The 21,941-nt window shown below is 31.9% G+C and overlaps 1 protein-coding gene across 1 annotated transcript in view; it reads right to left on the reverse strand.

The window, feature by feature from the left end:
- The window catches only part of LOC140446566 (uncharacterized), a 106,816-nt gene that overhangs the window by 84,519 nt on the left and 356 nt on the right, over positions 1-21,941 (reverse strand). Inside the window, exon 2 of the mRNA XM_072539130.1 lies at positions 3,922-4,110. Coding sequence (XP_072395231.1) covers positions 3,922-4,110 — 189 coding nt within the window. The remainder of the gene's footprint in view (positions 1-3,921; positions 4,111-21,941) is intronic.

Consider the following 21,941-nt stretch of genomic DNA (forward strand, 5'->3'; position numbering starts at 1 on the left):
TCCGGCCCTTCACGATGTTGACCAAATCTGCGGTTGTGTTCATCCTCCATAGTAGTTATTCATTGGTGACTTTATCTGTCCATAGTATCTTCAGGATCCTTTTGTATAAACATAGCTCAATAGCTCAAAGTTTTGATAGAGTTTCCGCCTTCAATGTCCACGTTTCTAATCCGTACAGAAGTACTGAGTACGCGTAACAGTTAACGAGCCTTATTTTTGTTTCTAAAGTGAGGTCATGGCTCTTTAACACAGACCTAATGGTCAAGAATGCACTTTTTGTCTTTCCGATGCGACATTTAATCTATTGAGTATTGTCCTACGACTCATTTATTATAGTTCCCAAGTAGTTGTACTGTGAGACACGTTCAATTCTCATTTGGTTCACTTACAGATTTGCTCCAGTTATGTTTTCCTTGCTGATGATTATTAGCTTGGTTTTGCTGCTGTTTATAACCAGTACATTATGTTCTACTAGTTTCCGTTATTTTGTTTATTAAGTTTTGCAGCCATTCTATGTTATTGGAAAACACTATTGTATCATCTGAATATCGCAGGTTATTGAGCTTGACTCCGTTTATTAAGATTCCTTCATCAATACCTTTTAGAGCTTCTTCAAAAATATGCTCCGAGTACAGATTGAATATCAGTGGTGAAATTAGCAACCCTGTTTCACTCCCTTAAGATTTTGACCGGATCTGTATATTCTCCAGTTATTGGAAGCACCGCTGATTGATTCCAATACAAGTTAGTTATGATTTTTAGGTATCTTCCGTCAATCTATGTCCTCTTCAGCACTTCCATTATCTGTTCATGCCTGACTCTATTGTAAGCCTTTTTGTAGCCAATCTAGCATGTAAAAACATCACAGCTGACATCTCTATATTTCTGAAACAATACCTGCACGCTAAATAAAGCTTTTCTTGTACCAACAGCGTTCACAGATCCAAACTTATTCGGCACAATTTGTTCTTCGCATTTCCAGTAAATTCTTTTGTGAATGACTTTTCAAAACATCTTCAGAAAATGGCTCATTAGGCTTATGGTCCTATAGTCTTCAAAAACTTTTGCTCCTGGTATTTTGGGAAATGGTACAAACACCGATTTGAGCCACTCTACTGGTATTTTTCCTACCTTACATATTTCCACGACGACACGACAAGGTGGGATCCTGAGCGGCTATTTAAGGCGAGCGACTGGCGGAATTAGAGGAGTCTTGAAGGCTAATGCTCTAGGCTTCCTGGCTCGCTGGTGTATTGAATCTGCGAGCCGAAACAGAGAGAGAGACTTCCGTACTGAGGATTATACTCTGTCCTCAATCAAGCAGAACCCGTGGGTATCGTGCATTGAACGTTACCGTATAGCGTGGATCTGCACAACCGAACATTTCGATTGCGAGTGCGGTTGGAGCTTCCGCTGGATTGAAGTGGAAGCGAGCACAAGTCTGCGTGCGATTGAATTCGCGTATTCCATTTTCTTTGTTAGTAATAATAATTTTTTGTTTACAGGCGTCTGCCGGGAAATTCACTCTCGCGGGATCCAGACAGGGACATAGAATACTTTTTATTTTTTTATTTTTGTATATACGTTGAAACTAATAGATTTATTTTTATTTCAACCTGTGTTTTACTGAGTCTGTCGCTTCGAAAGAGCTATTTGTTACAAATGTCATTAAGTCCCGGTGCCTTTCCATTCTTCATTTGTTTGACGGCTACCGTTATTTCTTCTGGTAGGGTTTCGGGACCTGAATTTTCTTCAATGCTGGGTTCTTGTATTGTTCTAAGGTCATGGAGAAGTTTCTCCAAGTATTCTTCCCATACTTTTTTGTTATCTTCTTTGGTTATAGCAAGAAAGCCTTTATCATCTATTATTTTTTCACTGTTTCGTTTTCAGAACTTTCCAGCTGTTTCCTTCACCTTTCGATAGACATTGAAGTTATCATATCGACTCTGATATACTACTCTATTTTTTGACATTGTTCTGTTTTTTGTTTCTTTTTGGCTTAGTTTATCCTTTTTCTGACGATATGTATTGTCTTATATTCTTGGAGATTTTCTTTGTTTTTTTTCTGTGATGCATTTTGTATTGAGGTTTTCACTCACCTTCAGTCGAACATTGGGATCTTTCAGTTTTATAACATCATACTTCTTCATCGACTTACTTGTAACCTTCTTTATTCTGACTTTGAAATTACCTACAACTGGTACATGATCAGAATTTATGTCTGCCCCCGGGTATGTTTTGATAGATATACAGCTGTTCCTATACCTCTTATTAGTCTAAATAGTCCGACTGCAGATGATGATTTTCTGACCCCAAACTTTAGCAGTTATAGCAAATATAACAAAATTAATTAAATTTAAATTCAAAAGAATACAAAAAGATTACAAGAATTCTGCAGTATAAAAATGAAACCAACCCTCACTTGGTTGTAAGTTAAGTGTCTGTCTCGCACTGTTTTTAGTTTAATTAACTGTGCTCACTAAATATTGAATGGTCGTAACTATTATTTGTGAAAAGTTCTTAATAACTAATTGAAAGTTCTTAGAAAAGAATTAAATGTTCTTTTAATTGGATTGATAAATTGGTAGTAAATTTTCTTAACTACAAGTGAAGAAATGGTTGACTCAGATTCGTCCAGGATTGGGTAATATTATTACAATATTATTCGCCCAGATAATTGAAGGTAATATGATTACGATAACTTACAATAAATCTCGATGACTGCTGCACCATTTCACTGATTCTACTATACTTTACTAGTATCAAGCACTGAAGTTAATCAAAATGAATTTACTTTAGAACAATATTTAATCTAATATGGTACTAGATTAAGATATTTCAAAGATTTAAGTGTATACACACTTAAAGAAAAAATTCAGAGAGAACGGTAAGATAAGCAAGCGTCTTTACTCGAAGACTGTCCTGCCCAGAGTGATTTTCTTCCTCTCAAAAGTTATCCAGCTTCCAAAAAAAGTGGGATATCCATCACTTAAAAATGACAATTTGCCTAAAAGAAAGCCAGGCGTTTTCCATTTTTAGAAGATACCCGAACATAGAAAGGTTCTAGTTAAGTAACGGGTCTCTTGTAGTTGGGAACCGTGAGAAAAGATACAACCTTTTGAATTAGGTTCTTTTAGAAAGATACTATAAAGAGCTTTTACGTCTGTGTGTACCAAAGTTATTAAAAAGGACCCGCCTGGAACCGAAAAAAAGCTCATCCATAAAATATTGTACTTCGGCCTCTTTTGATGAGTACGACCTATCCCTACTTTAAGAACTCTGTGATAGTCGGTATGTACCAATAAAATTTGCTAAGGATGAGAGAGCCCACCAGCATATTTATTTTCGGATACGGCCATGAGCGTATCAGCAACAGGGGTAAAGGGATTAAAAATTATTTACTGTTTTAATTATAAAAAAAAATGTTACAGACTTTACAAAACGATTGTACAACTTTCGGTTATGTATGGAAGCGAAACTTGGGAGTTAAGTCAGAAAAATACAAAAACATTGGAACAATGGAAAAGAAAGATATTACGCAAGATATATGGAGGAGCAAAGAACAATGACGACGTATGGAAAAAAATAACAAATAAGAAAGTAATGGAGTTCTACAATCAGCCAAGCATATTACAAAAAATAAAAGCCCAAAGAGCACGTTGGATGGGACATAGGATGCTCACAAACAGACATGCAAAAAAAAAGAAAAATATCGGACTAGAAGAATCGACAAGAGCATTATGAAACAAAATCTCGTTACACTTTTCTGGTGTGTTCTGGTGGTGAGTTCAGACACTATTTAATGTCAAGATTTATTTATCTAGCCCATCTGTTCCACTTTTCAAGGGATTTTTAAACGAACGTCCTTCAAAAGTTGTACTATAAGCAAATAAACGTAGAATTACTTAAGTTTGTACTCACTTGCATAATAAACGTCAACATCGATGGGAGCTGGCTTTCCAGGCAAAAAATTTCCCAATAGAATATCTTTGTCTCTCTCATATGATGATGAATAATCAAATTCTAGTTGGGTCCATTCAAAAATAGTGGAAAAATCACGTTTTTGTGTAGAACAAACTACGTTACACAAGAAGGCAATTATAACTATCCCTAAAAAATAAAGTTAATACACAATTTTTCTACTAAAGTTGACTAATTTCAGAAAAAATATCGTGTTGGTAAATTTTTGTGTAACCTGGTATAAATTCTTAAGGCGAGACTGCTGACCTCTGTAGTTCAGAATTATGTTTTCTGAAGGTTAACAATTTTACCTGCATAGTTGGTATATAATTATATCCGGTGAGAGTTCGGCCCTGACAAAAGTTGTAAACAAGCCTTTTGTCTCGGCTCTTGATATTTTTGTGTTAAACTGTGAATATTAAACGTTATAAATTACAGTTAAAGTTTACCAACATTATTTAAAACTGTAAGTTTAAATATTTTTTATTAGTTAAACTTAAAAACGCATTCTAAATTGGATTTACTAGTTTTTTGGATGGTTTATCAATCGCACATAATTATAATTTTATCAATAATAAACAACAACCAGTGTTTGGTTTTGCTGGGGCAGAGAGATACAATATTTGTGAAAAGATCAAGCAATTATTTTTAGTGCTATAAATAACGCCCGTCTTCAGGATTATTTAATCCCGATAGGCACTTTAATTAATTCAAAAAATATTTTATTATCTTCTCGACTATCTAATAATAGAATATGTATGTATATAAATAGTAAATTCAGCGTAGATGAATTTATGGAGAAATATGATTCTATTAAAGTGCAAGGAGAAATCTTACGAGCTAGAATATAACGCCTGCTGAAAGGCTAGTGTTATCCAACGTCAGTCCAACAATTCACCATGATGTACTTATCCGAGAATTAAAAGAAATGGGCTTAAACCTTAATAAAATATTAAGCTTAGAAGACAGATATTTGTCAGTACACTAATATCACTATCCCAGATTCTATTGAAATAAATTATGAAAACACCTCTTACAGAATTTTCATATCTCAAGATAATCTGACTTGTTATACGTGTAAGCAATTAGGGCATATTTCAAACAATTGTTCAAACATCAACAGTATACCATCAACCACTCAGGCCCAAAATTCAACTATACCGAATCCTACTTCTACGCCAAATTCGCAGTCTTCTATCTATATTGATAGCCAATTACATCAAGTTGCGGTAGGTGATCCAAATATTACACCTACTCCGAAACCATCTTTAATCCTTTTATTCCAGAAATTTTACAATCGCCTAGTGAAATGAAAATAACTACAATTGCCGATGAAAACATTTCCACTAAAACTTTAACTGTAAAACCACAGGAAGAAAAGGGCCCACAAGCTTAACTGGAAACCACAAAAGATTCACCCTGTTCCGTGAAAAGAAGCATTGACGAAACATTATCTTCCCCGATCAAAAATCTAAATACAAATACCCAATTATTTACTCCCCCGCCCATATCCCACAAAATCAAAACCCAGAAATCAAAAAAATCCAAACGCACAGCACCAACCTCTGATTCTCTTAAATAATTCATGAATGAAAATTCCACATCACTTTTATTAAACTATGATCAACTCATTATGCTAATTGAAAATATCCAAGGCAGTCAATCACCTATAGAAATTGTCAATGGAATATACATCCGATTTTCTTGGTCTAATAAATCTGTTAACCATATCTTATCTATACATATCCGACCAAACTACGAAACATCGTTTCACCCGTCTTAAAAATAACTTGCAACACTACCTCGGTAACGATATTACAGATAGTGAATTATCCTCTCTCAATGCATAATTTCTAACTCTATACTAGAGTGGAATATTGATGGATTATTCCATCGCCTAGCTATGTTACAAATCATTCAATCAGAATACTTTCTAGAAATAATACGCCTACAAGAAACTAACCTTACTCTTTCCAATATATACTTACCAAAATAATTCAACTGTTTTCGAAAAGATAGAACGAACACCAATCGCGCTAGTGGAGAAGTGGCTTGGTTAAAAATTCAATAGACCATGAAGCCTTTCCACTCATAACAGATCTCGAAGCCATTGCGGTAAAGATTTCAGAACTACATAGAAAATTCTACATTTGTAATATTTAGTTGCCTCTTAACATACAAGTTAGTTACGAAGACCTCCGCAAACTTCTTGATCAGATACCCACATCACTTCCATAGTTATTACGAAACTCAACCATGCGCAGAAACATCAAGAATTTATTCCAAAGTGGAAAACTAACAACGCAGATTGGGATTAATTTTCTCAATATATTGATAGTCACATATCTAGGGCCCAAATAACCAATGATATTGAAGAGACCATTAAATCACTTAATGACATAATTTTAAAAGGTGCTATATTGTATATTGGTAAAACGAAACAAATACAGGGACGTACACCAGTACCGTGGTAGTCTAAAGAATGCGAAGAGATTATAAAAAATAGTAAATCAGCTTTTAATAAATAAGAAGCACAAGACACTGCATGACAGAATTAATTTTAAAAAATTAAAGGCAAATCTCAGCTTACTATAAAGCAAGCAAAAAGGAATTCATGGCAGAAGTTTGTATCGGAAATAAATAACACAATTAGCTCCAAGGAAGTCTGGATAACAAATTAGAAAAATTTGTGGTACTCCGCAGAGGACTTTTATTAAACACTTAAAAGTACAAAATAAAATAGTATCCAAAGATGAAGATATTGCAAACGTTTTAGCGGATTTTTACTTAAGCCTCTCAGATGACAAAAATACACGTGCAGATTCTATAAATTCATCATCTGATACCTATACTCTTACTAATATTGAAAATCCTAACGTAGCAATTGATAGTCTCATTACATTTCAAGAACTTAATTCAGCACTTTCAAGCCTTAAAGATTTTTGTCCTGGACCCGATGATTTCCCAACCATATTTCTAAAACATCTTCCGGACTCAGCCAAATATCATTTACTTGACATATTTAATTTCATATGGACGCAGCAGCATTTTTCTTCAATATGAACTAATTCCTACGTCCTACCTCTTTTAAAAGACAAAAAATCACGATATAGTGTGGAATCGTACAAGCCAATCTCAATTACTTCTTCCATGTGCAAACTTATAGAAAAAATAGTTAACAGTAGATTAATGTGGACATTGGAACAAAATCGATTACTGATTACTGAACAAAATGGATTTAGGCAGAATCGATCTACGATTATGGAACTCGAAAGCAATATTATTGAATCGTTTGCAACTAAAATGTACCGCGATATTTTTTGACTTAAAAATATAATATTACCAGGAAACACAGGATTCTAAAAACGTTGTATGAGTGGAATATCCGGGGACACTGTTTATTGTTCATCAACAATTTTTTAACCAATCGGACTTTTCGGGTAAGAGTTTACAATTCGGGCTCGAAAACTCACTGCTTAACAAATGGAGTACCACAAGGGTCTGTTCTTAGCCCAACACTCTTCCTAATAGCGATTAATGATATTTTGAAAAACATAGAAAAACCTTTAAAAGCACGGATTTATGCTGACGATTTAGTGGTATTTACAAAAGGAAAAAATATAGATAGTATGACAAAATAATAACAAAGCATTATCAATAAACTGGAAACATGGTCTCTGAATACTGGTTTTAAATTTTCTACTACAAAAACAAGAGTCGTGGTTTTTGCAAAAACAGCAAATGCAAGTACTGCGTCAAATCTTACATTATACGGGAAACCAATAACAGTAGATCCTCATAATAAATTTTTAGGAATACATTTAGCCATCAACTGACACAGCGAGAACATATAAAGCAATTACAATTAACTTGCCATAAGAGAATAAATATTTTAAAAACATTACCAACGAGGAAATGGGGTTACGACCAAAATACAATATTATCAGTATCCAAATCGTTAATCAGGTGTAAACTCGATTATGAATGCATCGCTTATTATAATAATGGTCTAAGAATCGCACTACCAGCATTTAGGAGTACACCTATTGAGGGCATATACGCTGAACTTGGTGAGCCATCCCTTTACCACAGGCGAATGCAACTGACATTAATACATTAATCCTCGGTATACTGTTATAATGAAAAACTAAGAAAACCATACTATGAAAAAATTAGAACATATTGTAAGAAATTAAACTTTGATTTTCCTACATTTGACATATTGGATCCAAACCTTACCGATCCTCATATCCCTTGGTCAATCAATATTTCCCAGTGTAATGTATATTTGAACAAATATAATAAGTCGGAAATATGTCCCTCAAAAATAAAAACTATTTTGTCAAATATACTTCAAACTTATGAAAATTTCTCCAAAATATTTACAGATGCTTCAAAATCTAGCAATGGGGTTGGTGTCGCTTTTGTGATCAATTCAAGTAAATATATATTTTAACTATCTCCCCACTGTAGCATATACACAGCCGAATTATTCGCTCTTTATCGAGCAATTAAGTTTATTAATGATACCAATATCGTCAAAGAGATGATTCTTTCTAATTCTCTGAGTTCGATTACTTCAATTCAACGAGTATATCCTAAACAACCAATTAAAAAAATGATCCAATCGGAACTTCACACATGTCAAGAAAAAAGAAGAACAGATGACTTCATATGGATTCCTTCTTATGTGGGCATCCTCGGAAATAAAGAAGCAGACTTAAGTGCGCGTAGTGCAGTGTCTAGTGTGGACTCAGAAATAATATTAAAGTGCGGTCCAGAAGACTTAAAGCTTTCTATAAAGGCAAAAATCTTAGAAGTCTGGCATAACGAAATGGCAAATATCATCGTCTAAACTACGACAAATTAAAAACACAGTTAAAGAAAGTAAACCTTTTTACAAAATTGCCATGAACAAAGTGTAGTTGACCGATTACGATTAGGCTATACTAGACTCACACACTCTTATCTTTTTTCAAAATGTAACCCACCAATATGCGAGCGCTGCAATTCAACCTTAACAGTAAAACATATCTTTGAATGTGACAAATTTAAACATCAGCAAGCTCTTTATAATATAGATTCAAATTTATCAGTTGTGTTAGGTCAAAATAGTTATTCAAAAAATTTAATAGATTATTTGAAAGCTATCGATGTGTTCCATAGATTTACCTTTTTTTATATAAAATTGCTTACTTTTTTTTAGTACTATTTTGTAAAAAAATCTTTTTTGTAACCATGTAATATACTTATTCTTGTAAAATTGTACAGATCCGTCGCTAATAACCATTACGTGGATGCGACTTTGTCTTTAAATAAAAAAAAATATATCCGGTGTTTTGTTATAAATGGTCTTTTATTTTAAATTTTAACTTGGGATCAGCTTAGTTTAATTTAGTTCTTCTTTAGTTCTAGTAAAAAAATAGATTTTGTTTTGTTGCTATAAATTTTTGGTTTTTGATTTTTATTTGTTTGTATGTATTTTCTTTTAGCTTTATGGTACTTCTTCTTCGTCTTCTTTATCAGCAATTCTGATTGTTTATTGGCGGATTAATACCTCTATGGAACCTTGTCACTGCTATTTTGACGACACGGGTCTCTCCCATTCTGCTCATGTGGTTATCCCATTTTTTTTTATTACGTGTCATTCATTTATACACTGTACGTTACATTTTGTTTTAACGTGTTAATTTTTCTTTCGATCTCTCATTGTATTTCCTCTAATTCTTGTCAGTACTCTCATCTCTGCCGTTTCCAATAGCCTTTGCGTTGTGGCTGTGTCTTGTTTCTTTGGCATATGTCTTACACTTACACTGGCACATTATTGGTCTTACACTGGCTTTATAAATTCTTGACTTTATCTTAGTGTTAATGTGTCTGTTTCGTCATATAATGTTATTAAGGCATCTTATCTGGCAAATCTGGCTTCGCCAATTTGGATTTCGTCTTCTACCGTACCTCGAAGCTTTCCATGGATATTCACTGACATCGCAGAGGAACAGACTTCTCGGCACATGTTGTACCAGTCGCATAGAGCTTCTCTTCCTCTCTTTGTTAATTTCATTACAGTGTCAAAATCGAGTTCCAAAATGAACATGAACATCAATTCCAAAATTTCACATAAAGTTAACTTGAAGTTACTTTTTCCATTTAATTCGGTGAAATGAAAAAAACGGTTGCCATGCCTAACTGATCTTTGTTGTCGGGCATCCTCTCTTTGGGTAGCGGAGAACTGGTCTATATTCACCATCCCGATCTCGTTTTCGCTCTTCTTCCATTTCTGCCCCACATTAGTGGCACGGCCCAGCGTCTTCAACATTTTGTAACCAAACGTTCACTCGTAGAAATGCTACTGCCTCTGCTTCGCTCGAAATGACAGTTCTATAAAACTCTTTTGGTAACATTTTGTTTGCAACTAAATCAATTTTAATTTTGAGGCTCATTTTATACCAAAATAGGTCATTAAAAGTTTTGATATTAGCACAACGTAACTGACCAGTAATGAGTTTGTCATAATTTCCCTAATTTGTTTTTGCAATCCTAATTGACCAATAATGAGTTTGTAATAGTTTCTCTAATTTGTTTTTGTACCTATTTGAAGAATACGTAGACCGCATTCCGAATCAGCTAAACTACCGTAGATCGCATATTGGACGGTAGACCGCATACCGAACCGGCACCGTTTATTTCCATTACTTGTTCAATACTGATGCCATCAATTGCTTTATTTTTACGCTAATGAATTTTCTTTTTGTTTTATTCTTATTTCCTTACAAAAATAACCACCTTTTAGTTGCTATTTACCCAAATAAATATGGTAGTCAAGGATGCATAATGAACTGGTTCCCGCTCGCAGGTAATAAGCACTCTACGGATAAAAGGGTTTGCGTGAATGGGCTCCCGATGATATTCTCTGAAATTTGGGTAGGTAGGCAATATATTTTATTGGGATGGCCAGTTAGAAACTGAATTTTCCCATCATTCTTTAAATTCGTATACCCCTTCACCGCAAACTTATTTCAAATTAAAATCCACAAGGATCCCTAAGTTCCTGTATCTGGCTGTATACCATGTATCACAAAAAAAATTATTTAAAAATTGGGTTATAAAAGGTATATATTAAAACACCCTATCGGGCTAGATCACAAAACGATTTCGGAATTAATATTCCATCATCAGTTCTATCTGGATGTACATATTTTGAGCCACTAAACACTTGGGTAAAAACCCTTTAAATATTGTTAGATAATTTAAATGTTAAATTTAATTGAAAATTTTTTACTTCACAAATCTTTCATAAATTTTTCTAAATTGTTTATCGGCCGAGATATAGCAACAAAAAGGAAAAAAAAATTTAAATTTTTTTCACAAACTGTTTAATAAAATATTTAGCCCACATTTTGAAGTGTCCGCGTAGTAAAATTATCATTTCTAATAATATTACGAAGCGATTAAAGCAAAAAATATATAAACATATACGATTTACCCAATCCAAAATAGATACTGCATTCTGTGCAATTATTTTTTGTTCATGAATTTGTGACGTAAGGATATTAAAGGATTAAGATATTTACTCTAAATGTTCATGCTTTAAGGTTATGTTATTGTATGATTAAAACTTTAATTATTTTTTTACTTTATTTCAAGGTATATTGTTGTTGTTGTTGTTTTTATTGGAGTTGTTTCAAAATTAATCAATAAATCATTGAATTTATTTACGAAGTAATATTTAAATTATTTAAAATATTTAAATTAAATGTTTTAATCTTTTTTAAGTGCTAGTGATTTTATCCCCTAAAAGAAGAAATATATTCGTTTTCTCGTAGTTTAAATAGTTAATAGTAGTTGTTTTGTCATTACTCAAAAATTCAGTAATACTAAATATCTTCAACACATGTTACTAGACATTATATGCTCAGATCTAAAAAATAAACTCAAAAATTATTACAAAAACATGTTTTTAAACAATCATTATGACAATTTAACCCTTCAAAACCTACCGTCTAAATATCCATACGCAAAACATACCATTTTGACACATACGTGTCAAATATCAATTAAACAACGTGTGGTGTTTATATTTTACCGGTTAATTGGTGTATTTAGTTAAAAATTTGGCTTCTAAATCAAATCAAACTGACGACGTGACAACTAAATTCCGTCAAAAGTGGGAGAGGAGGTAAGTCTTTATACAAAAATATTGCTAAGTTGTTATGTTTTTAGTCAGATTCTTTGTTTATTTTTTCATTTAGAGGTTATATTACACTACTGTTTATATTTAGTGGTATACAGAATCACTTTGTGTTACCGAGGGTATTCAAAAATTAAGCGTATGAAAATTCATACGTTAGGATTTTATGACCATTAGTTTAGTTAGGCATTGTAATTTTATATTTGTTTTTTTTTTAGGAGACCACTCACTACCGAAGAGCTAATAGCGTGTCTGGAAGAGTCCGACAGTGACGATGAACTTGCCGGTGCACAATTAATAGACATTACATTGTTTCTCCCTGAAAACGACGGAGACACGGATACCGATGAAGTTCCAGAGGAAGAAAATTTGGTGAATACTAATAGCGTAAATTTATTGGGCCCTTGTCTACTAGCAGAGTGCTCTCAGGTGGAAATAATTACACACGACCGTGAAAGGATGGAATTGAATTTGGAACCCTCTACTTCAAAAATGAGAAGAGGATTAGCATACCTAAGCCTAAAAAATTGAAAGTCGAAAAAACAAGACGTTCGTGGAAACCCTTGCATTTTGTAGAAGAGTTGCCAGAGGATTCTAATTTAAAAACAAAAAATCAAATTCAAAATCGACCTTAAACCATAAATGATATGATCGAGTCAGGAGGTCGCCCAATTGATTTTTTAAGCTTTTCTGGCCATTGGAATTTGTTCAACAAATTTGCGAAGAGTCCCAAAAATATGCGAAGTACAAAAATGGAAACGAATCTTTTACAATTGCTCCTGAAGAGTTCTATAAATTTTTGGCTATTTTGTTGCTTTCTGGATATGTGTAACTTCCAAATCGAAAAATGTATTGGGAGAAATCGGCTGACACCTACAACCCGGCTGTGTCACATGCTATGTCCCGTGATAGGTTTCTGGTTATTTTTAAATACCTTCATTTTAGTGATAACAACGAAACTGATCCACAGGATAAATGCAGAAAAGTAAGACCCCTTTTGAAGCATATGTCATCAAAGTTTCAATTGTATGCAAACCCGTTACCTACTGTATGGTCTCTGGATGAGGCGATGGAACCCTATTACGGTCGTCATCATTTCAAACAATTCATTAGGGGAAAGCCCATTCGATTTGGGTTTAAGTTTTGGTGTTTAAATACTCCTAATGGATACTGCGTTAAGTTTGAACTATATGAGGGGAAAAGCCAAAGAGATACTAATATATCTTTAGGCAGTTCTGTTACAAAAAGGATGGCTTTAGGATATGTTCCTGAAGGAAGTGAAATTTTCCTAGATAAGTATTTCAATTCCTTGCTATTACTTGAAGAAATGAATGATCTTCGTACTCCTACACCTCAAAGAACCTCAAATGTCCTTGATGAAGTTCGATATGACAGACTGAATCATTGGCCGATCAAAAATCAAACACAGAGACGTTGTGCAAGGTGCCATAAATGCGTGCCTTTTATTTGCAGCAAATGTAATGTTGGACTTCACATTAACTGTTTTAAATTGTACCACTTGAGATAAATTTATTTGTTTATAATTTTAAGTTTTCTTTGTAAACGTTCATTAGTTCATTAGTTTCGTTTCTATTATTGTATAATTTCTAATAAAAACATGGTGTTGTGAAAGCCTAGCGTATGAATATTTAGACAGCTATTTACGACCACCTAGGTATATTTGAAACAAAAATGCCTGAAGTATATTGTATCTTAATCCATTTTATTGCCAAATTGAAAAGGAAAACATTTTTGAATAAGTTTTAAGGGAGTCAGGTTTTGGGGGGTTAATAGAAAAGTTTCATAATATAACAGAATGTTATATTACAATTTAACCTATAAGAAAACGAATATCTTTAGTATTTAACAGGATAAAATCACTGGCAACGAAAACAAAAATAAAACAATAATTTAAATATTTTTTAACTTCGTAGATAAATTCAATGATTTATTTTATTTTTAAATAACTCACATACTACTATTGTCCTTTTAAAAGGCAATCGATCTATTTCCCTTAAATTGATAACTTCAACTTACCGTTGATAGATGGCGCCTGTGGGGTTTACTGTCAAACATATCGATCAAGATATTGCATCAGTTGCTCGCTTTAAGAGTTTGTTTATGTACCGGCATAGCATTGTTTCGTTTTGTTTTTTAATTATACATGGATGTTGCTAATTGGAGGTAAGTTTTTTTTAATTACAAATCAAATTTGGGCGTTTTACATGATTTGCTAGTCATGTAAGCTTTACTTACGTGTAATTATAGTGCAAATATTGCTTTGAGTTTTTTGATAGTTTCTTGTGTATGGCCATTTTTGTTTTGATCTTTTAAAAGGACAGTAGTAAAAAGCACTACAAAATGGAGACTTTTTAGGAAACCGTTAAAATTGGATGAGTTAATTGCAGATCTTGAGACAGATGAGATTCCAACACCTCCTGATGGTGTAATTATTTTTCCTCCAGACAATGCAAATGATAATATTGAGAAATAAACAGATTACGATTCAAGAGAAGAGGATGTCATAATGATAGACCATGTACCAGAAAGCTAGCTGAGAAATGACGTGGAGGTTATTATCGATAATCAAGATCAGAGTGCAGAAGAGTCGAATTCCGACGACGACGACGTCCTCTTGCCACACTACTCAAAGAAGAAATAAAACCTTCGATTACTCTCGAAAAACTAGAATCTGCACAATGGCTTATAGGTGATCTGTACCAGCATCCTAAAGATGTTTACTGGAGACCAGAAATCGGACCTAAACAAAATCGCACGCCATTATAGCTCTTCGGGCTCTTTTTTGACGACAACCCATTCAATATGATAACAACATATACAAATATATACGCGACACAAAAAAACTTGACTAGTGATGTTACAGATAATGAAATTGGATGTTTTGTGCGTGTGCTTATTGTGAGTGGCTACGTGATGTTACCAACAAGATATGTGTTCGCTGGAGCTCTATCAAGAGATAGATTTTCCCATATAATGAAAATTCTTCATGCGTGTAATAATAATAGTTTGGACAAAACAGACAAGTTTGCTTAGATACGACCATTATATGATGCATTGAATAAAAATTTTTTCGAACAAGAACATAGTCTAGATGAAGCTATGGTACCATATTTCGGAAGGCACCCTACGAAACAATTTATACAAAACAAACCTATTTGTTGGGGTTACAAGCGTTGGATGGGTACTCTCCGTCTAGGTTATATTGTATGGTTTACACCGTATCAAGGCAACTCAGTGCAAATACCAGCCTCATACAAAAACTTGGGTCTTGGTTCGTCGGTTGTTTTGTCTTATGCAGATGTGCTTCAATCACGCTGGCCAAAAACGAGATTCCACCTTATTTTTTCTCATCCATGCATCTACTAGATGAGTTAAAAACTAGAGGTCTTTTCGGTACAGGTACAACAGGGGACAATAGAACACTAAAGTGCCCCCTATTCGTTCTAACAGCTCTGAAAAAAAAAAGGAAAGGGAAACTTACTATTACAGATTAGATAAAAACACAGGAATTGTGGTTTGTTGCTAGCATGACAATAGTGTTGTTACAATTGCATCTTACTTTTTTTCAGTAAAACCACATCACCTAGTCAAACGGTTTTCCCATAAGGAGAAGAAACACATTTTTGCTTCTCAACCAAATATGATAAAGCAATACAATTTTTTTGGGGTGGCGTAGACCACTGTGACCAAAACATTAGTCTTTACCGGATCTCTATAAGAGGGAAAAAATGATATTTTCCGCTAATAGTGCATGGAATTGACATGGTTATTCAAAACGCGTGGCAATTGGACCGAAAAGACGGGGGAAGCCTTGATCACCTTAAACTTAGAAAGCAAATAGCTTGCAACCTTCGGAAAACCTACAAAAAAGATACCAACGCGGCCCAACAAGACGGAATCCCAACACGGTCTTACATTCAAAATATGATGGTATGAACGATTTAATTGTTTGTTAAGAAAAATAATCTCGCTGCGGATTTTGCAAGAAAAAGGTTCAATTTTTGTGCGAAAAAGGTAAAATACCATTACACCCTAAACAATGTTTTAAGGATTTCCATACTTTGTAATTATTCTTGTATTAATAAAGTTTTACTTTTTAATATATATTGCTTCTTACTGCTGTCCTTTTAAAAGATCATGACATATTTTGACAGCTAATGCAAAAATTATTATTTTAGTATTTTTTTTTTGTTAAATAAGACGCATTTCCTTATATTTCCTTTAAGTAAAGATAAAATTAAAAAAATAGTTTCAGTAATATGTGGGTTAATGAATATAACAACAAAATACCTTAAAGTACATTAAAAAAAATAATTAAAGTTGAAATATGAACATTCATAGTAAACATCTTAATACTTTGATATTCTTACCTCAAAAATTCATAAAAAAAATAATGCCACTTGCACACAATGAATGTTCATAGCCAAAGGTTTTTTTTATTCTTCAAAAAATTTAAAAAATCAATGTTTCCATCTGCTTATGGGACAAATACACACAAAAAATTCGAAACCTTATGTAGTCCATTGAAGTTATATGAATGTTGAAGGTTTTTCTATCTCTTAACAGATAAAATGTTTTTATTTAAGTATAAATACTAGATAATTGGTTGTAAACAAAGCCATTAACATCAGGAAAAAATTATAAATACTTAGATACTTTTCTAATAGTAGGGAAAATTCGAAAAAATTGCATTTTTCGCAGTAAATTAAATAATTAAAAAACAAGGCCGAAATTTTTGCAGCAAACGTATAGGTTTGCTTAATATAGGTTTATATTAATTAGCCCAGGGAAATAAGCAATTAGTTATTAAAAAATTAAGGTCAAAAAACGGTAAATTTTCGCTGTTTTCGTCTATCAGCAAAAAGTACAGCTTTTGAAACAAATTTGAGAACAGACGAAACTTAACATAAAAAACTTTAAAATGGCGTTTTCTAAATGTTCCTGTCCTTATTTGTTGCTTAGAAAGTTGCAAAATAAGTCAAAAATTTGGTTTTTTATAAATGTTAATAACTTTTTTTAAAATAAAATTATAACCTTTATATTACACACTATATTGGATCTTGTGGTGCTTAAAGTAAGATTAAAATTTCAAATCAATTGGTCAAAAAGTTTAAAAGTTATTTAATTTGTTTATCCCAAATTAATTTTTTTTGCAACAATATAAGCCAGAAAATTAAATATTTAGGGTATATTAAATATACGGATATATTCTAAAAGAAGAAGATTTATTCTATTATTATTATTTAAAAAAAACTGTAATTGTAAGGGTAGTTTCTGAAAGAAAAAGACTTATTGTTATGTTCTAATATTTACATTAAAAAAAATTAAGAAAAATAATTTTAAATATTGCAAAATAATATGGCAAACACATGTCGATTTTTTTATTATAAACAATTAGAATAACTTTCTAACCATTGACTGCAAAAAATGGATTTTTTTATATTTGGACAGCCTGAATTTTTTTACAAATTTAAAAGAAAAAACAGTTAACGTAGGACACTTTGGTCACAAAGCACAAGTTAGTGCCTTTTTTTATAAATTGATACCAACTTTGTTTATAAAAATTAAGAGACCTTATTAGAGTCATCTGAAAGAACATACTTCAAAGTTTTAATGTGAAAACGTCTAAAAAGATTGCAATTTATTGGAATCGTAAATGAAGCTTAAAAATGTGGTCCTCAAAAATGGTCGACTCTGAAACTAGTGAGAGCGCACGAGAGGAAAGGAGCTGTTAACTGTATCTCTGTTTCTTATTTATGGATTTCGACGTTTCTTTTTCTAATTTTTTTATTTACTTTTTGCGTACATTACGAATATGTACTATTGAAATAATAAGATTGGTAAATAAACCATCTAATTTGTTTAAACAATTTTGTTTCAGTTTTTAATCTTTTTTCCGGAATATTTGAGGTAATTTTTATTGTAAAAAATAAATATTTATAATAAATATATACTTCTTTAATAAACTTCGTAAATATTTTATTTACGATAGATTTTATAAAAAAAAATTATACTATTCAATTATTTCTACTTTAAAGTACTTTTAGTACTTTAAAGTACTACTAATATTTATAAACACTTTATAAACAAATTATAAAAAAATATATTTTTCGTGTCAAAATTACTTTCTTTTATTAATTTGAATTATTCTTAGACGTTATTCTTGTATTTTTTTTTTCGTAAAATACTTACTTTAAACTTAAAATGCAAATAAACAATTACAAATATCGAAAAATGCTGTTTTTAACGTTATTTCGAGGCCATTTTTCAATAGGTTATACATAAAATAAAAAATAAATATGAGGTGAAAATTTAGTCCATTTTGATTTGATATAGCATGTCAGTTCAAAACATTCATGAACAAATTTTTGCAGTGAAAAGTTAACCCAAATTTTACCACGGGAATCTGTTTATTTATAACATTTTTTGACCAAATTAAAAATTTCAATTGCATTTGAACTATTTAATCTTTCTTTTAGATTAAGCAAGTTTCCGTGGTATGCTTTTGGTTAACTCATCATCATTTTGGCTTTACAACCCTGTGTGGGTCCTAGCCTCCCCAAGAATTTTTCTCCAGTCGTCCCTATCCATCGCCTTCCTCCGCCAAGCACGTATTTCCATATTTCTCATGTCTTCATCGATGTTATCTAGGAATCTTGTTCTGGGTCTTCCTCTTCTTCTTTGACCAATAGGTCTATCAAGGAGCGTTTTTCTAGCTGGGTCGGTTTGCTCCATCCGCATAACATGGCCTACCCACCTTAGACGTCCTATCTTTATGTGTTTTACGATATCTGGTTCCTGGTATATCCTATAGAGTTCGAAGTTGTATCGTCTTCTCCAGACACCATTTTCATTTACCGCTCCATAGATGCGCCTTAGTATTTTTCTTTCGAAACATCCTAACATGTTTTCATTACTTTTTGTTAAAGTCCAGGTTTCTGAACCATATGTTAGGACTGGGCGTATTATTGTTTTGTAGAGTTTTACTTTTGTATTTCTTGATATAACTGTAGATTTAAAAAGAAGATTAAGCCCAAAATAGCATCTATTAGCCGTGCAAATTCTGCGGTTTATCTCTGCGGTAGTGTCATTTTCAGTATTGACGAGCGTTCCCAGGTATACAAATTCGTTAACTGCTTCGATGACGTCATTTTCTATAACAAGTGGCCGTAGTGTTTGTGGTTGCGTACCTATTTTTTTGTGGTTGCGTACCTTTGGGTTAACTTCTTACTGTAATATTGCAGCATCATACTCTTCCAATTAAAATAAGATTAAGATTGTGGTAAGAAATGTGTTTCAAACGTTAAAGTTTGGACGTTCATTAAGTCTATTATATTCCAAAACTCAACGGTATATCAATTTGTTTATGTATATTTTAAACCGACTTTTGCAATATAACATAAAAATGAAATTGAGCATTTTTAAACGAATTGACTTAAGCTTTCATCTTGTATTTTTTGTTTTTTTTACATCTGATGTCCAACCTATTAAAAAATGGCCTCGAAAAACGCCAAAATTGTTTTTTTTCGGCTATTTAGTAGTTTATTTGCTCTTTACGTTTAAAGTAAACGTTTTACATAAATATCATAACAATCATTTTCGTCTTGAAATCGAACTTTTTCGACAAAAGCCACACGCCTACCATGCTTAGCAAGAATAAAACCTAGTTTATTTGGGCTTATTTATTATCCAAGCATTACATAAACCAATAATATTTTTAAAAATAATTGAATAGGATAATTTGTTTTTTCATAAAATATAAATAAAATATATATATATATATATATATATATATATATATATATATATATATATATATATATATATATATTACTCATAAATATTACCTCAAATATTCCTAAAAAAGAAACAAAAACTGAAAAAAAATTGTTTAAATAAATTAGATAGTTTATTTACCAACATAATAATTAAAAAATACATATTCGTAATTTACGCAAAAACTATATACAAATTAAAAAAAGAAACAACAAAATCTACAAACAAAAAAAAGAGATGCAGTCAACAGCTCCTTCCCGCTCCTGCGCTCTCACTAGCTTCAAAGCCGGCCAATTTTGAGGACCACAATTTTGAAGATTTGTGAACGATTCCATTACAATGCAATCTTTTTCGAATTATTTACATTAAAACCTTAAAGTATGTTCTTTCAGATGAGACTAATAATGTCTAAATTGTTATAAACAAAGCTGCTATCAATTTATAAAAAAGACACTAACTTCCCAAAAATGTCCTAGGTCAACTTTTTTTTCTTTTAAATTTGTAAAAAAGTTCGCTCTGTCAAAATATGAAAAAATCAGTTTTTTGCAGTCAATGGTTAAAAAGTCATTCTAATTGTTTATAAGAAAAAAATTGACATGTTTTTGCCAAATTATTTTACAATATTTAAAATTATTTTTCCTTGTTTTTTTTTGGAATAATATTAATTGAATAAATCTTCTTTTAGAAACTATCCGTATATTTAATATACCCATTTAATTTTCCTTCTTATATTGTTGCAAAAAAATTTAATTTGGGGTAAACAAATTTAATAACTTTTTCCGTCGACCGTCCATTTATGATCAATTTTAACACCCTCAAAATCATTGATTAATGACCCCTATTAATGAATGATTTTCTATTAATGAACGTTTTCATTATAGGCAACACAACATACATTGCTTGCATAAATTAATTAAACGCTCTGTGATTGGCAGTGACCTGTGGTGTAGGCAACCAAACATATACTTATTTATTTCCCACTAAAAAATTAATTTAAAATGAAGTAGCCGCTGTTAGTACTATCTGTCATTGTATGTCATTATTTACTTTATTGTTTAAAATTCTGTATATTTGAAAAATCAAAGGATGGATATTGACGAAGAGTTTAATTTAACTCCACCAGAATTTAACTTCTTCTATCACAGAATTTACAAAAGTCCAAGAAGACTTAAATATAAATTTGTCAAAAGGCTATACAGCAGATAATCATTTATCAATATCTTCCTTTAATTTCAGTAATTGTACCATTTCGAATATTAATGGTTACTATAATAAAACTACCACTAAGGAAACTTTGAATAAAGTCAATGAAAGCTGAAAAAATTGTTGTTTATCGTTAAGTAAATAAATATTTAAACTATGATATCTTTATTTCTGAAAAGTACGGTCGACGGAAAAGTTTTGTAACGAACTCGTGAATTAAAATGGCGATTGACAATCTCGAACATTAACGCACTCGCTTCGCTCGCGCGTTAATATATCTCAATTGTTAATCGCCCTTATCAATACACTTGTTGGTTAAATAACTATTAAACTCTTTGACTGATAGACTTGAAATTTTAATATTATTTTAAGCACTACAAGACCCAACATTACATCTAATATAAAAGTTATAAATTTATTGTAAAAAAGTTATTAACATTTATAAAAAACCGAAATTTTTTACTTATTTTGCAACTTTCTAAGCAACAGATAGGATAGAAACGTTTAGAAAACGCCATTTTGAAGGTTTTTGTATGACTTATAAATTTCTTATCTTCTCAAATTTGTTTGAAATGTGTTTTATTATTTGCTGATAGACAAAAAAGCCAAAATTTACCGTTTTTTGACCTTAATTTGTTAATAATTAATCAAGTAAAAAAAATCGACTGCAGGAGAAATAGATTTTTGTTACAGAGGTCCATACTACTCAAAACAACTGTCGTTTGCCTGGCCGTTTCAGTGTCTCAAAAGGGTACTTTCTTTGCTTATTTCTCTGGTCTAAATAGAAAAA

This window comes from Diabrotica undecimpunctata, chromosome 7 (genome assembly GCF_040954645.1).
Source record: "Diabrotica undecimpunctata isolate CICGRU chromosome 7, icDiaUnde3, whole genome shotgun sequence".
Lineage (NCBI taxonomy): Eukaryota > Metazoa > Arthropoda > Insecta > Coleoptera > Chrysomelidae > Diabrotica > Diabrotica undecimpunctata.